Genomic DNA, 16,312 nt, shown 5'->3' with positions numbered 1-16,312 from the left:
CTTCCGAAACCTAGGGCGGACGCTTGAACAGATCTGAGGAGCAGCGTCAAGTGAGCTGCAGGCTCCAAGCTTAACAGAGGCTCGGCGGGGGGTCGAGAGCCCTGGCGGAAGAGCGGTGGTGGACCGGCAGGGCGTGGTCAGGGAGCGTGAGGGCGTGGTTAGGGAGCGTGGGGCGTGGCAGTAGGTCCCTATCTCCGGGAGTGTGGCTAGTCCGGGTGGATAGCGGGTACGGGAAGAGTGGAGGGCGTGGCTAATGAGCCCTCAGGGGGGCGTGTCTGCGGAGCGCGGGGCGTGGCGATACGCCTGAGGCCCGTAGAGCGGGTGTTGGGTCGTAGAGGTTCAGCGGAAGAGTGGCGGACTTGTGGGGGCGTGGCTATGGAGCGCTGGGCGTGCTGGGGCGGGGCCTGGCGCAAGCCGCTTTTAGCTGCGGGCGACTGGCAGGCACCTGCTGCGGCCGGGCGTCTGCGGTGTCCGGGCCTCAGCACCCTGCGAGTTGCGGGCCCCCACGGGGCCTGGACGGCGGGCCACGGCCTCAGAGATGGCGTTGGAGCTGCGGTAGCTCGGGTACTGAAGGGCTCTACGGGGTCAGGCTGGGAGGTCGAGGAGGGCTGGCGCTTGCCGATGCCACCTGCTGCTGTGTCGGGCTAAGTGGGTCGGCCGCTGAGAGGGCCCGTAGGAGGGTTGGTGTCCTGCTGACGAGCCACTGCCCTGGGTGAGAGCTTGTCCTGGCTTGAGGCTTTTCCAGAACTTGATGAAAAGTTTTCTCCTCAGATGCAGTGCTGTGAGCCTTAGAGGAGTCTGCCCTGCGTGTCCCGAGCCAGCGTCCTCCTCAGACCCGTGTCCTGGTCAGGTCTCTGCCCTTAGTCCTTTTCAGACCCCTGTGGTATTCAGATCTCTGGCCTCCCCAAACCCGCCTCCTGTTGAGATCTCAGTGTTCCTCGGGCCTCCTCAGACCCTTCAGATTTGATCCTCAGACCCTTGGTGTGTCTTGAATTTCTATCCTCATAAGACCCCATTTCCAGAACTTAGTCAAGTTTTCTTAGACCCAAGGCTGCGACTGGCTCATCTGACTTGCACAGGAGTGTGGCCTGTTGAACCGAGTCAGCTCAGAGGGTCACAAGCACGAATCCTTGTCAGATCCCTGACCTGTTCAGACCTCTGTCCTCCTTAGTCCTCCCTCCTCAGTCCTTTGTGATGTGTTCATATCTTCTTCCTCCTCATACCCAGTTCTTCTCAGACTGCCAGAAGTCTTCCTTAACCCTTTTGGCCCACCGGGTCCTCTCCCATCTTGGGCTCCTTACTCTGCAACCTAGGCTGCAGAAGGTCTCGCGATTAGGGACCCTAGCCCCCACTCCCCTCAGACTCCTATTCCTGAGCCATGTCCTCCTCAGATCTTTTACTCTCTGGGTGTAGAATCCGTTTTATCTCTAGAGACCCTCAGTATTGGGCAGATTGGTAGGCTAGAGGAACAACCTGACCTCTGCCCCTAACTCCTACTTGGGATCTTGTCAGCCTTGCAGGGACTTGGCTGGCTTTCCAGAGTGGCTGATGCAGCTCCCCCAGTGAGGTTGGGTATGTCAGAGATACCTCCTGACCAGGCCTAGTGAAACCTGAAACTGCCTCTGTCTTAAAAGTGGCATACCTAGGTGGAACTGGAAGATTCTGTGTGCACTACTGCAGCTTGTCACTTCTGGAGGCCCTGGCTAGTGTTTGATTATTTCATGTTGGCTGGCCGAGGAAGGAGTCCTCGTGTTTGGGGACAGCAGTGTAACTCTCCCCAGCACCCCAGCACCTTGGCAGCTTTTTTGGAGGATGGGTTGCCTATGGCTGCTAGCAGCTCTGCTAAAGGGGCTGGGCTAGGCTTTGTATACGTCTTGGCATACTTCCGTGTCAGTGCCAAGCTTTCAAGTTTGGTACTGTTACTCCCTTCCTCCAGCTCTTTCACTGCTTGCTTTGTTGTATGGGTTTGATGCATTGAGATCTGAGCTCCATGATCCCGATGAGACCCAGCTGTAATGAGAACCTGGCACGCACCTGCTGCTTAGGGTTATTGGGTGTACTCTTCTGGAACATTAAGAGAAGGAGGCGTGACTATAGGAAAGGAGGTGAGGGGGGGGGGGTGGGATGCTGACTGAGGCTGGTGTCTCACAAGACAAGGCTCTGCTCATCCTAATGTCCTCCTTGGCCCCAGCAGGCCCTAGGGTGTGTTTGTTTAGCGCTTTACTTGGCATGAGTTGGGCTTGCTTTTTTTTTTTTTTTTACTCTGCCCTCAGCCCATCTCCTCACATTCAGCATCCTGCCTCCTGGGGGGCTCCTGTCTCTTTAGCATCTTCAGTTAGACTCCTGTTATGCCAGAGAGTGAGTTCCTTATCTCTCATGTCTACTTCCTCTACTATACCAGGACCAGTTCCCTCCTTGTGTAAGCCTCTCTAACATGGCTTCAGGCAGCTTTGTCTTAGAGTCTGACTCCCGATGGGTCGGGGATCCATAGCTTCACGTTCCCAGCCTCAGAGCTGAGCATCTTTGCCACATGATGTGGGGTCTTGAGACCTTGGAGAAGATTTGTCAGTAGGCATTTACATATAAAAGAGTTTAGGAATTGTGTATGTATTGTCTCCTGACATTTGCTTAAGGACTAGATGTAAAGAAAGTGTCTTGGGCCAGGAGTATTGAAACTTTTTAACTGTTGAGCTGGAAAGCTCTCAGGAGTAGGTAAGTTTGGGTAATTTCATTTTTTTCCTTGGGAAAATTGAGGCCCAAGTTCAGTCAGTGCCACACAGCATGTGTGAGGAGAGATGCTAACAGCAGGAAGAAGACTTGTGTACACAGAGTGGCTATGTCTGGGCTTTGTAATGCAAAGGTGTTAAAATAGTGGGCCTGAGTTGGCTGGCCATCTGCCAAGAAGAACACTAGCCTAGATCTAAGGCTTACCTCATTGCCAGGCATGGCTCTAAAGGCATCATGTGGTTTTCCTCCCCTGTCTTGCTAATTGCCTGATGAAGTAGAGGCTACTATTGACTTCATTGTGCAGTGAAACAGAGGCACATGAAGATAAACCAATCCAAGGTCACACAATTGGCTAGTGGAGGAGCTGGGATTTGAATATCCAGGTAGTCTATTGCAGAGTCTGTAGCTCCTCCCATTCTACTTTCTTCAAAACCAATCCTGTAAAATGACATTTAAAAAAAAATTGTGTGTGTGTCAGAGGACAACTGTTAGTCAGTTTTCTCCTTTTACTTGTGGGTCCTATGAATCAAACTCAGATCATTAGGCTTGGCAGCAAGCACCTTTACCAACTGATCCATGTTTATGTGATGTGCATGTGGTTGAGCATGCCCATGCTGCATGTGTGGAGGTTGGGGGACAACTTTTGGAGTCAGTTCTCTTTCTACTTTTATGAGGGTTCTAGGGATGGGATTTAGGTTGCCAGGTATGGGCCACAAGTGCCTCTACTCACTGAACCATCTTATTGGCTCTATTTTAAAAAGTTTTCTGGGCTGGAGAGATGGCTCAGCTTTTATGAGCACTTGCTGCTCTTCCAGAGTGCCCAAGTTCAGTTCTCCACACCTACATGGCAGCCCAACCGTGTAACTCCAGTTCCAGGATATCTGGTGCCCTCATCTGACCTCAGTGGGCACCAATTGCATACCTGGTGCACAGACAAACATGGAGGCAAAATACTCATATAGTTACAATAATTAAAAAAAATTCATCTTATTAAAATCTAACATAGAATAGTAAAAAATGTTAAGTGTTCAGTTTACTAGTTATCACAAAATTAAGGATTTGTATCTTTAAGTACTGTATTTTTCAGACCATAAGATGCACCTTCCCACCCCCCTCCACCCAGGTGTGGGGGGGATTAGGGTGTGCTTTGTGGTCCCATTGTTGTTTTTACTATTTTTCTTGTTTTACTGCTCTAAAAACTGGGTGTGTCTTATGGTCAGGTGCGTCTTATAGTCTGAAAAATACGATATTCCGGCAGGCTGTGTGTTGGGCTCTGATGTCATACCTGGCTTGAATCCATACCTTCCTTTGTGCAACTTTGAGCAAATTGCTTTGTTTCTCTACATCTCAGTGTCTACAGTATACTTAGCATACTTGTGACTAGGTCATGTGGCCCCTCACATGTACAGCACGTGGTGAGTGGTCTCTTCTGTTAAGAATTAAATAGAAGTGCTCTGTTTATTCTGTTAAGAATTAAAAAGAAGTATTCCCACTGCTCTGGTAGTAGAGGCAGGCAGATCTCTTGAGTTTGAAGCCAGCTTGTCTACTTAGCTCCAGGCCAGCTAGGGCTACATAGTAGAAACACCATTTCTCCCAAATAAACAAAGATTTAAAAATTTAAATTATCTTGCTTTTGTGAAATGGTCTGCATATCTCCCTGTTCACAAGTGTCTGCTTAGTCATTAAATGTAACTGAAACATTTGGAGGGGAAGGATTCTGTGTCCTTAATTTAAAGTGTCTCATTTAGGCCTTTTAATCATAACACCTATGGGTGGTGGAAGTTAAGTGTGTGTTCTTTAGAGCTTTGAGGGAGCCTTTGAAACCCTCAACAGTGTAATGCAATGAGCTTTGAAGCCTGGTGTGCTGAAATATGCATGGGTGAAATGGTTCACTCAGAATGTGGGACCTTCCGGTAAGTTGCCATTCCCCCTCCAGAGGAATGTATGAGTTTAGGAAATTGTTTCAGGACTGGTTACACCAAAACCAAAACCAAAACAACAACAACAACAACCGCATCTAAAAAGAAAGGACTTCTAAAATCAACTTCCATTCTGCGCAGTGGCAGTACAGAGGGTGATCATCGGGCTGCTCCCACTCTTGAGTCAGATCCAGGTTAGCCCAGCACGGCTGCTTTCTTAGCCCTGGCCCTTAGTAAATTGTTTTTCCTGGCCCTTAGTCTTGAGCAGAGGTTTGCTAGTGCTCCTCTAAGTAGATGGGTGTGAAGGTTGAGCACCTGGCAGGCGCTTTGTTCCTGGTAGGTGGCTGCTCCTGTGAACCAGTAATGCTGGCACCTGAGACACAGGACTATCCCGATCTCTTTGCCTTCCTGCCATTCAGGACTTAGAGACTGTCCTCCTGGTTAGTTCTTGTGGTGTGCTCTGCAGTGCAGGAGGGGGGTTTCACATAAGTGTAATGTATTTGTGGGTCTCCTTGGGGTTAGGCCTTATTGCTAGCCTCTCCTGAGCTAAAGTTTATCCTGGACCCCCAGTGTTCTGGGCTGAGATGCAGCCTGGTGGATCGACCTACTGCTTTTGTGCGGAAGCCGAAGGCCTCATCAGAACCCTCACTATGAAACATGGGGGACTGCAGGAGGCTTTCTCAAGAATGTTGTGGGTGCTGGATACTGAAGACTGGTGGGGCCTGTTCAGTTTAGAACAGAGCCTGGTCTGTATTACATGGTAGTTTATGGTGCTGCCCAGGTGGGAGGTGTTACAAGTGTGACCCTGCTCTCCTGATGCTGATTCTCATGCATGTGCACTCAGGCGTGGCTGAGTAGAAACAAGCTATGGGTGCTTTGCCCTTGGAGTGAGGACCTAGAAGTCAGGTAGAGCTGGGCTGAAGGGAGGCGTGGCAGCTAAGGTGAGTGTACTGCCCTGTCCTTTGATGGTCAGCTAGAACAGCAGTGTCCCCTTGCCCGTGGTGCCAGGAATCCCCCTTTCCCAGGGACATCCAGAGAGAAGCTGGGTCAGGAAGGGCTGGCTGGGCCCATATCCTTTTTGGGGTGGGGGAGGCAGTCCCCAGGAATGGTGCTGGGGGTTGTTTGTTCTTCTGCAGCCACCAGGGAGGGGATTTTTTCCCTTTCTAAGGACACAACTAAACATTTGCTCTGTGTTTCAAAAATGGTTTCTTTTGTGAAGATTCTGGCCATGCCCTAGGTCTTGGATTTGGGGGAGGAGGAAATCAAGTGATTGCATCTAGATTAGACTGTCGCACACAGCCCTGTCCATATCACTGGCAGAGCCTGGGTCTCTTTTCTTTGTCACTGGCCTTACACAAAGACCAGCCCTATGGGGTGGCATTTGGACTGTTCCAGACCCTCAGGCAGTTTCCTCTTTGCTTCCCACAGAACACATGAAACTCATGTGGTCTTGCTAGGAGGGTTAAAAACAGCCTTCCTCTTATGCCTGCTTCATATCTTGTGTGCTTTTCTCTAGCCCGCAAAGTGATGACTAATCACCGTTCACCCTGTGTTTCGTGCCTCCCATGGCATCACACTCCTTCCTCCTTAGATGGACTCAGCCAGTGCCTGAGTCTGCCGAGGTTATAGTGCCTGCTGCGGGCAGATTGTATTGCTCTGATGTTACTCATGTAGATGTCAGAAAATGAGTGTAAAGAGAGGGATGTTGTTTCCCTTTCCTGACTGTCATTGTAGGTGATGGATCCCACTGTCAGGTCTGCACGGAACCTGCTGTATTGAGTGGATTGCCCAGTTGCTGGGATCTGGTATGTGTACACGTTTCCAGGACTCGGTGGGATTTTCCTACTTGTATTGTCTCTGTTAGTGCTGCCCTTGTTCTTAGACTATAACCTAGATTTCAGTTGAATGTGCATGGATGGGACTGTCTGGGAAAGTTGCCCACTGGAGGACTTGGCTGTTAGTAATTAATTCAGCACATACTTTTAAAAATCCTTAATCCTTGGTAGGCATTTGGCCAGATGCTGAAATCCAGAAATGAGTAGAACTGTTCCTGCCCTGAAGTTTGGGATCTGGTAGGAAGAAACAGGAGAACAGTTGTAGAATCCCATCCTTTTAGGTGGGGTGTGGTAGAAGAACATAGAAAGTGCTGTAAAGCTTCCTGAAGGAGCTGGGAAGGGGTCACTGTGCGGAGGAAGGAGGCGGCTGGCTGGAGCTCCCCATGCTACAAATTGCTGGAGCCCAAAGCCCCTGATGACCTAGCTGGCCAGGAGCTCCTTGCTCCTTACAGTGGCTGCAGTTGAGCTGCCTGTTGAAAGGTGGGGAAGGTAGAGATGATGAGAGGGCCTTTGTGTCTGCTTAGTGTGGGGAATTCGGGCTCAGTCTGTGCTTAGAAAGCATGTGACTTGGAGGCAAGCCACCTACTTTAGGCCAGCTTCCAAAGTTCACCCTACAGCCTTGTCTCAAAAGCACGCGGCTGTTTGTGCAACCTCCCCCTTACTGGGGCACTGGCAGAAGGCGGAGGGCCTGGAGCGTGGCCTCTGGTTTTATGGCACTGGTAGCACTGTGTGGAAGTGCTTGAGGACCAGGTGGCCTTAGCCCTTTGCAGAAGAAGTTGGTTCTAGAGTATTGGTGTATTAGGATCACTACTGCTGAGACAAAAACACCATGACCAAAAAAACAAGTGGAGAAGGAAAGGGTTTATTTTGCTTGCGCTCTGTCTCTCTGTCTCTCTGTCTTTCTGTCTCTCTCTCTCTCTCAGACAGGGTTTCTCTGTATAGCTCTAGCTGTCCTGAAACTTGCTCTGTAGACCAGGCTGGCCTTGAACTCAGTTAAAGGTGTGTACCACCACTGCCCGGCTCAGTCTGCTTTCTTATAAACCCAGGACCACAAGCACTGGGATTGACCCACCCACAATGGGTTGGGCCCTCCCCTGTCAATCACTAATTAAGAAAATGCCTTACAGCTAGATCTTATGGAGGCATTTTTCTTAATTAAGAGTCCCTCCTGCCAGGTGTGGTGCACAGGCTTTTAATCCCAGCACTCAGGAGGCAGAGGTAGGCGAATCACTGTGAGTTCGAGGCCAGCTTGGTCAACAAAGTTTGTCTAGGACAGCCATGGCTACACAGAGAAACCCTGTCTCAAAAAGCAAAAAACAAAACAAAAACCAACAACAACAACAAAAAAAGAGTCCTACCTTTCAGATTTTTAGTTTGTATGTCAAGTTGACATAAGACTAGCCAGCACAACTATGTTGCAAGCCAGAGCACTCTTTCCCTTTTAGGCTTATTTCCTCAAAGACTGACACTCTTCCTGAGGCTTAATGAATCATCAGAGACCTCAGAGTTCTTTTGGCTTTTCCCTGGAAGAGGCCTCAGGGACAGAGAACACCATAGCTCTGGGCTCACAGCCTTACTTTCTTCCCCAATTCTTGATTAGGTTTGGAGGAAAGTCCTTGGCATTAATTCTATGAATGAGATGGTTTCTCACCCCACAGACAGCACTAGGCACCTTGTTTGCCTAGTGCATTCTAGGTGCAGAGTATCTTGCTAACAGTTGAATTGCGCCAGGTGTGGTGGCGCACGCCTTTAATCCCAGCACTCAAGAGGCAGAGGCAGGCAGATCGCTATGAGTTTGAGGCCAGCCTGGTCTACAAAGGGAGTCCAGGACAGCCAAGGCTACACAGAGAAACGCTGTCTCAAACAAAACAAAAACCAAACAAACCCCAAAACCAAACCAAAACGGCTGGAGAGATGGCTCAGTGGTTAAGAGCACTGTCTGTTCTTCCAGAGGTTCTGAGTTCAATTCCCAGCAACCACATGATGGCTCATGACCATCTGTAATGGAATTTGATGCCCTCTTCTGTTATACTTGCAAATAGAACACTCATATAAATAAATATTTAAAAAATCCCAAACAACAGCAACAACAGCACAGTTGAACTGCGTCTCCTGCACGCACTGTGGCCAGATGTGGCTTGAAACCAAGGAGCTGGGTGTGTGGAGCACCTGTGAGGTCAGGTGTTGGGCTTCACCACACCTCCTCCTCTCTTTGTCTTTAGACCAGCCTGTAGGATAGTATTTTTATGGTTCACTGCTGGGGAGGCAGGAAGTTGAGGCTCAGAAAGGTTAAGCACCTCTCCTGAGGTCACCCTAGCTGCTAAGTGGCAGAGCCAGAATTTCTGCTTCACCTGTAAAGATTTCTGACCAAGACCTTGTGCCAGTTTGCTCTGTCTGAAGCTGATGGTGTTTAGATATACAGTAACCTTTGCCTTTGTCAAAGATTAGCTCTTAGCTATGTGATAAACTGTTTCTTACTGTTATCCTTTAATTAAAAAGAGTAAAACCTTCACATTTGTGTGTATTTGAATCTACTTGTATCCTTTTGTGACTGTTGTTTCTTTTTTTTTTTTTTTTAAGTTTTATTTTTATGTATGAGTGCTCTGTCTTCATGCACATCAGAAGAGGGCATCAGATTCCATTACAGATGGTTGTGAGCCACCATGTGGTTGCTGGGACTTGAACTCAGGACCTCTAGAAGAGCAGACAGTGCTGTTAACCACTGAGCCATCTCTCCAGCCCAATGACTGTTGTTTCTTAACATAGCAATTGGTTAGATTTTTCCACAGAGTGAACAGAGGTGGTGTGTGGTATCTTTGATGGGTACATGGCTGCTGGACTCAGAGTAGACATCAGGGTGGTGAGCCATGAAAATTAAAATGTGTTCCACACCTGCTGAAGGGATGCCCAGATCCTTGAGATGAACTGAGTTTTTGTCTGTAAGGTGTTTTGTTTGTTTCTTGGTTTTTTTGAGACAGGGCTTCTTTGTGTAGCCTTGGCTGCCCTGGACTCACTTTGTAGACCAGGTTGGCCTTGAACTCACAGAGATCACCTGTCTCTGCTCCCAGAGTGCTGGGACACCACACCCAGCTGTTGTCTGTAAATTTAAAACTCTTTTCAGCCCTTATATAATTTTTTTCTGTAAAAAAAACCCTAAATTTACCTGTGTTTTTCTTGTGGTGTGGTACACTGTGGTTCTAACTTATAAGAAAAATAGGTTATCAGTCAATACAACTCTGGAGTTAAATGAACCTTACTTTCGTGAATATAGTTTTCTGTGGCTCAGTCTATTTCTGAATTCCGCCGTTCCATTCACTCCCTCCTGTTTCTATTTTTGCTCTTTGCTGCACTGTCTGACTGGCTCCTTCAGTTTCTGGGAGGGGGAGATTACTGCCCTTCCTCTTTTTTGCTTTTAATCAGTTTGTTTCTGCTGCACTGAAGGAGACTGGCTTCCTGAGAGCTGCAGGAGGCTTCTTGTAAAAGCTAGGCTAACCCCTAGCAGGTGAACTGCTATGCCTGCTGTGCCTGAGAGCCTTCAGCTACTTTTTGTTTGATGATAGCAGCTGTTCCTCCTGGGCCAGGTGCCCATTCGTCACTTTCTTTGGTACTTAATTTCCCCAGGGTTGTCTGTAGTGGAGCTGGGTTACAGTCCAGGGATGGCTGGAGTTCTGGTACTTACGTTCTACTCTGTGGTTAGGTTATGGTATACCATCTGATCTCTTTAGTTTTGACATTTCAAAATAAAGCAAGAAGTAACCTTTCACAGGTAAGGCTTGACAGTGTGCTGGTGACTGTGTTCCTCAGACTGGAATTTTCTCTTGGCTTGTGCCTGCCTCTTTGATCAGAGAATTCTGGGCATGGCCTTTGAGGTGTGTATGGCCAGTGCTTTAGAATCTTCTCTCAAGTTCTGGCCTTTGTTCTTCTATGATTAACATATCTCCACTGAACTTGCTTCCTGTCCTGGGTTTAGGGAGCCTGTTCCAAGCCATTTAAAACTAGGCATAGCCTTCCCTCTGACCCCAAATCCTACCTCTCTAGATAAGTCTGGTCTTGACTGTTCTGAGCGCTTGGCTTCTGTTGTGAAGGAAAAGCGTGCCTTGTCTTGGACTTGAGTGAGTATGGTAGTGCCTTGGGAAGGTGTGGCCACTTGGGGTATGCTTGGGCAGTGTGGAGTGCTTGTGAGTGTGTAATTTACTTTACTGTTTTTCTGTCTTAATGAAGGTAGCTTGGTTTTTATGCTGTTTCACAATGACTAGGATTGAACCCATGACTTTGCTCATTCTAGCCAAGTACCTGTACTGAGCAGTAGTCCCAGCCCCTAATTCGTGTTATCTCTGAACCACTGTTACAGAAGGCCTGAGATAAACAGCTTGTAAGAATGAAAGGCTTATTTCAGCTCATTATTTCAAAGATTTCTTTTTCTTTAAGACCGGGTTTCTCTGGGTAGCCTTGGCTGTCCTGGACTCTCTGTAGACCAGTCTGGCCTTGAGCTCATAGCAATCTGCCTTCCAAGTGCTGGGATTAAAGGCGTGTGCCATATTTCAAAGATTCCTTAAGTCCATGGTATTTCAGCCTTGTTGCTTTGGTCCCAGGGAAGCGAAGAATGTCTTGATAGGAGCAGGTGACAAAAGAATCCTGATTACCTCATTGCATCCAGCAAACAAGGTAATCTAACTTCATTCAACCCTTTAAAGGCTCCACCATCCTCTAGATGCACAGCAGTCTTGGGACCCAGCCTTCAACATGTGGGCATACAAGATCCAGAATGTAGGCTATTCCCACAAGAAACTTTTCTTTCCTCCTGGCACAGATCTTTTACCTCCAGGGCTGGCCTGGTTTTCGGAGATGTGACTAGGGTGAAGGAACTGATGATGAAACTCATTGCTTCCTGTAGATGATCTCTGTGGGTTATCGTCTGGCTAGCTCATGTCAGGAGAGGGCATTTAAGCTTTTGCTCTGGGCCTCAATTAGAACTTGAGTGTATAGGACATCTTATTTATTTATTTATTTTTTAATTATTTTGGCTTGGGTATCAGACAGGATGGTCTCAGATTCACAAACTTCTTGCCTCAGTCTCCCAGTGCTGGTTTCATAAGTGTGTGCCACCATGCCCAACTCGTAGGACTCTTTCAAAGGTGCCTGTTTAAGTGGGTAATCCAGCCTTTGGAGCTGTATGTCCAGAGATGCCTGAGGAGTGACATCTTTGGATTTATATATACATTTTAAATTCCCATGTCTGTGTTTCTCTAGTTTCCTCTTGGACCAAGATGACTGATGGAAACCTTTCCACCTCTATGAATGGTGTAGCATTGATGGGCATTCTAGATGGTCGGCCAGGAGACTCCCTTCAGGACCTGCAACACCTGAGTGTCAAGGCTCCCAGATCCCTGTCAGTGCCTGACTATGAACCCACACTAAAACTTGGTGCTTTGGAAGATCGACACAGCCTTCAGTCAGTGGACTCGGGCATTCCTACCCTGGAGATTGGCAACCCAGAGCCTGTTCCCTGCAGTGTGGTCCATGTGAAGAGAAAGCAGTCTGAGTCAGAGATCATCCCCGAGCGGGCCTTCCAGAGCGCATGCCCCCTGCCATCCTGTGCACCCACAGCCCCCACCTGCAGCGAGCAGGAGCAGGTTGTGCGGAAGTCTTCCACATTTCCCAGGACAGGCTATGACTCAGTGAAACTCTACAGCCCCACCTCCAAAGCCTTGAACCGAAGTGATGATGTCTCTGTCTGCAGTGTTTCTAGTCTTGGCACAGAGCTGTCGACGACGTTGTCAGTCAGCAATGAGGACATCTTGGACCTCATGGTCACGAGCAGTTCCAGCGCCATTGTGACCCTAGAGAATGATGATGACCCACAGTTCACTGATGTCACCCTGAGCTCCATCAAGGAAACCAGTGACTTACATCAGCTGGATTGTGTGGCTGAGACTGAGGAGGGGAGGAAATTGAAACTATTGCAACCATTCAGTCACTTCTTCACAAGGTAACAACGCCTTTGCTATTTGGAGCAGCCAGGGCAACAGATGGAGACCTGTTGTTTTGTGCCTCCTTGTCTGACTGTCTGTGTCCTACAGACATTCGTGCCTTTTCCCTGTGCCTTAGAGTACTGTGGAGTAGTGTGTGGCCAGGTTTGCTGCTGACTCAGCCGTTTGGCTTCCCACTCCCGTCTCCTGCTTCTCTGTTCTTGGCTCACTTGAATAGTCGTCATTGCTTCTTGGCCTGCTGCCTTTTGTGGGTGGGGTCACCCAGAGATGGTTATTACCTTTACTTTGTCATTCACTAATCACTTGGGTTTCTTGGGTCAGGCAAAAGGATGCTGTTGAGATTAGTACCAGCATTAGCAACTCTGTTTCTAACACTGCTCCCAGTGGCAGACACTGGGGTGGCATTTCCAAATGCTCCAGTAATGCTGCCAGTACCTGTGTGGTCCTTATCATGTGTTCTGGCCCTGGCCCTGCTGTTGAGGCATGTGCCATGGCTATTGGGGGATGGTCTAATGTATTTTGTTGCTAATTACTGCTTGTTGTCTCTGTGACCCACCTTTTGGTTAATTAAAAAGCCATCCCACATGGGCAGGGCAAAGGAGATAGGTGGGGCTAGGAGAGAGAGGGATTCTGGGAAGAAGAAAGACTGCCACGAGGAGAAAGGAGAGTGATCTGAGGAGAGGAGAGGAAGGCCGCCACGGGTTAGATGGAGGAGAAGCACATGGCTGGTGTGGGTGAAGAATTCCGGCCCATATAAAAAACATTAGCAAGCATTTGAGATTATGGATGAGAGGTAGCTTGATAAAAGTTATTGCAAACAGATGACATGAGATTGAGACAGGGATCCCATGCCTGCCCCACTATGGGAGGTAGTTTAGAAGATTGATATCTGCCTGCCCTAGGTTAACTAAAGCTATTTTAAAATATAACAAGTGTCTGTGTCTTGATTGATTACTAGCTGGGCCTACAGGTAATACAGATAATTAAAAAAAACAATACACAGCCGCCTTGCAGTCACACAGTTCTTGTTGTGTTGATCTTGCCATGTATACTCTTTCTTTGGTGTCTTGTCACCTAGGTCCCCAACAAGCCTACTGGGCTTCCTGTGTGTCCTCGAGCCCCGTTAGGAGAGTTGCTTCCATTTCTTCCTCTTGTTTGTGTTTTATGCTGTTGTTCAGCAAGAGTCTGTCGAAGGCTCTGTTCTAGGCAGGCCAAGTGGGAGTCATAGGGTGATAGACATGATTTTAGGTCACAACGGAAGGTGAGTTTATAATCCGGGGTTGGGATACCCCCACCAGTCAGTCACAGAAGCTGAGGTGCTCTGCAGAAGGGTGTGGAGCTATGAATTACATATTCAGGATCGTAATCTGCCCAGATTTGTTCTTTGGAGGCTTCTGGGCTATGAACTTGGCAGGTGGAAACACATGGCACTTGTTTTAGCAAGTCAGTGTTGGACTTTGCAGTACTTATGTGATGTGCTGCCTAGACTCAGCCAAAGACATCTGGGTCTGGGTACATGTGGCAGCTTATGGTTTCCCAGTTGCTTCGTCAGGCAAATGTGGAGTGTCCCCAGTCAGCCTAAGGGCAGCTCTGAGTGAGATGATCTTCACATGGCATGCAGTCTTCTGGGACAGCTTTTGTTCTTGATGCGCCAACTGGTGGGTACCCTGCACCTCCAGTGGGAATCTTGATCACAGAATTTGTTATTCAGTGATTACCTTCTGGAGACCTTGTGTGTCAGAGTCTTTCTGAGGCCTTCCATGCAGCTCCTATCTGTGTAGCTGGCTTGTCCCTGTTACTTGGACGAGTGTTTGCAGTTTTCCATGTTGCTGAGTACCAGAGTGCCTTATGTGTGACTCCTCAGATCAATCTCAGAGTGGAAGAGCCTGCCTAGGTGACAGGGATTCTTAGCAAACTTGGAAAGTCTTTATTTATTTGTTTGTTTATTTATTTATTTATTTTTGGTTTTTCAAGACAAGGTCTCTCTGTGTAGCCCTGGCTGTTCTGGACTCGCTTTGTAGACCAGGCTGGCCTCAAACTCACAGCGATCCACTTGTCTCTGCCTCCCGAGTGCTGGGATTACAGGCTGTGCCACTACACCTAGCTGGAAACTCTTTTTTAAAACAGAAGTGCCTGAGAAGTAGCATAGTGGGAACAGCTTGGTTTACAGGTCACATCCTAGCTATGCGACCTTCAACATCACTTCCCTTCACTGAGATTTCCAAATCCCTAGCAGAAAAGTACTGAGAAGGGTGCCGCAGCCACTGCTTCGTTCACCTCTGTTGTCCCCATCATCAGGGTGTTTGCTGTCTCAGCTCACTTCCCCCAGAATTGGAGTGAAAAGCCCCTGTTTGTGGTTGTGGAATTAGGGAGCTTATTATGTTGAAGATTTAGTGCAGATATCGACACATGAACCCAGGACCACCAGCCCAGGTGTAGTACCACAATGGGCTTGCCCTTCCCCATCAGTCTTTAGTTAAGAAAATGCTTACAGATGCATATTATGGAGAGGCATTTTCTTAGTTGAGGCTCTCTCCTCTCAGATGACTTTAGCTTATGTCAAGTTGACATAAACCCAGCGCAGATGACTTTACATATCATCTATTTGGGGTGATCATGGCTATTCCCTGCTCTATTGCTTCCTTTTTTTTTTTTTTTTTTTTTTTTTTTTTTTGGTTTTTCAAGACAGGGTTTCTCTGTGTAGCCTTGGCTGTCCTGGACTCACTTTGTATGTAGACCAGGCTGGCCTCGAACTCACAGAGATCTGCCTGCCTCTGCTTCCCAGAGTGCTGGGATTACAGGGGTGCACCACCGTGCCCAGCTCTGAACCTGACTTCTTGATGAGGTGCATACGTGAGACAGGAACAGTAGAGCAGTAATATGGCAGCTGGACCTGACTGTTTCCCCATGGAAGCTGTAGGCGTAGCTGCTGTCTGTTCTTCCTTTGCTTGCTATAACATACCTGTGTATCAGATTACCCTGAGCTGTAAACTGGTTCCTACCTCCTAGACATGATGGTTATCTTGGGAGAGTGGGCACTGCAGTTGGGAACACTGGGTCAAGGCTTAGGTGAGCTAGGTTTATTGTCAGCTCTCCTCCTTAATAACTGACTTTGTGCGTCTTTAATGGGGGAAACGGCTCAAGTAAGATCAAATGGCTAAGGCACCTAGCTTCCTGGGATTACTTAAGTAGTAGCTTTCTTTGCTTTGAACAGAATATATCTTGTTTCTTACTGCTCTGTGAGCTTTTTTTGGCCCCCACACCCCACGTTCTTCAGTTGAACCCACTGCCCAGTAACTTAGAGCAGGACTTCTGTACCAGGCTCTGTTAATGTTTGAGATGGATCCTTCTGTGGGCAGCTGTCCTGTGTGTTGTAACAGTCCTGACCTCTGCCCACTTATTACTGGCACCATCGCCCAACTATGAAGACCAGAAAGTTTCTAGACATTGCCACATGTTGTAGGATGGAGGTGGACGAAGCCTTTCAGATGCGCTGGGCTAACGGATTACAACTGTTGGTACTGACTAGCTTCCTCAAAAGTCCTTCAGAGTGTAATTCGAGCAGCACCCTCATCTTACATGGAAGAGAGCTGGGTTAAGGGATCCTATGGATCCAGCATAGGAGAACCCAGAGAGCAGTGGGAGAGGAATTCAGTACATGCTTGTGGTGTGGCTGTTTTCCTCCAGAAGTGGAGATGGTTTCCACGAAGCCAGGGTTTAATCTGCTAATCCAAATGGGCCAGGGAAGTAATAATTCGCTTTTCCTGCTTCCATCTTCTGTCATCTGGCCTTTTATTAAGCTCTCAGAGGGTCCTTTGTTAAAGAGGTGTTAAATGTCCAT

General features: G+C 48.1%; 1 protein-coding gene across 1 annotated transcript in view; it reads left to right on the top strand.

Moving 5' to 3' along the window:
* Positions 1–462: 462 nt before the first annotated feature.
* Tbc1d14 (TBC1 domain family member 14) overlaps positions 463–16,312 on the top strand; it is an 87,880-nt gene continuing 72,030 nt past the window's right edge. Inside the window, 2 exon segments of the mRNA XM_051165127.1 lie at positions 463–564; positions 11,732–12,470. Coding sequence (XP_051021084.1) covers positions 11,749–12,470 — 722 coding nt within the window. The 5' untranslated portion in view covers positions 463–564; positions 11,732–11,748.

Source organism: Acomys russatus, chromosome 22 (assembly GCF_903995435.1).
Source record: "Acomys russatus chromosome 22, mAcoRus1.1, whole genome shotgun sequence".
NCBI lineage: Eukaryota > Metazoa > Chordata > Mammalia > Rodentia > Muridae > Acomys > Acomys russatus.
Note: the sequence above shows the minus strand (reverse complement) of the source record. Positions and strands in the feature narration are given on the sequence as shown.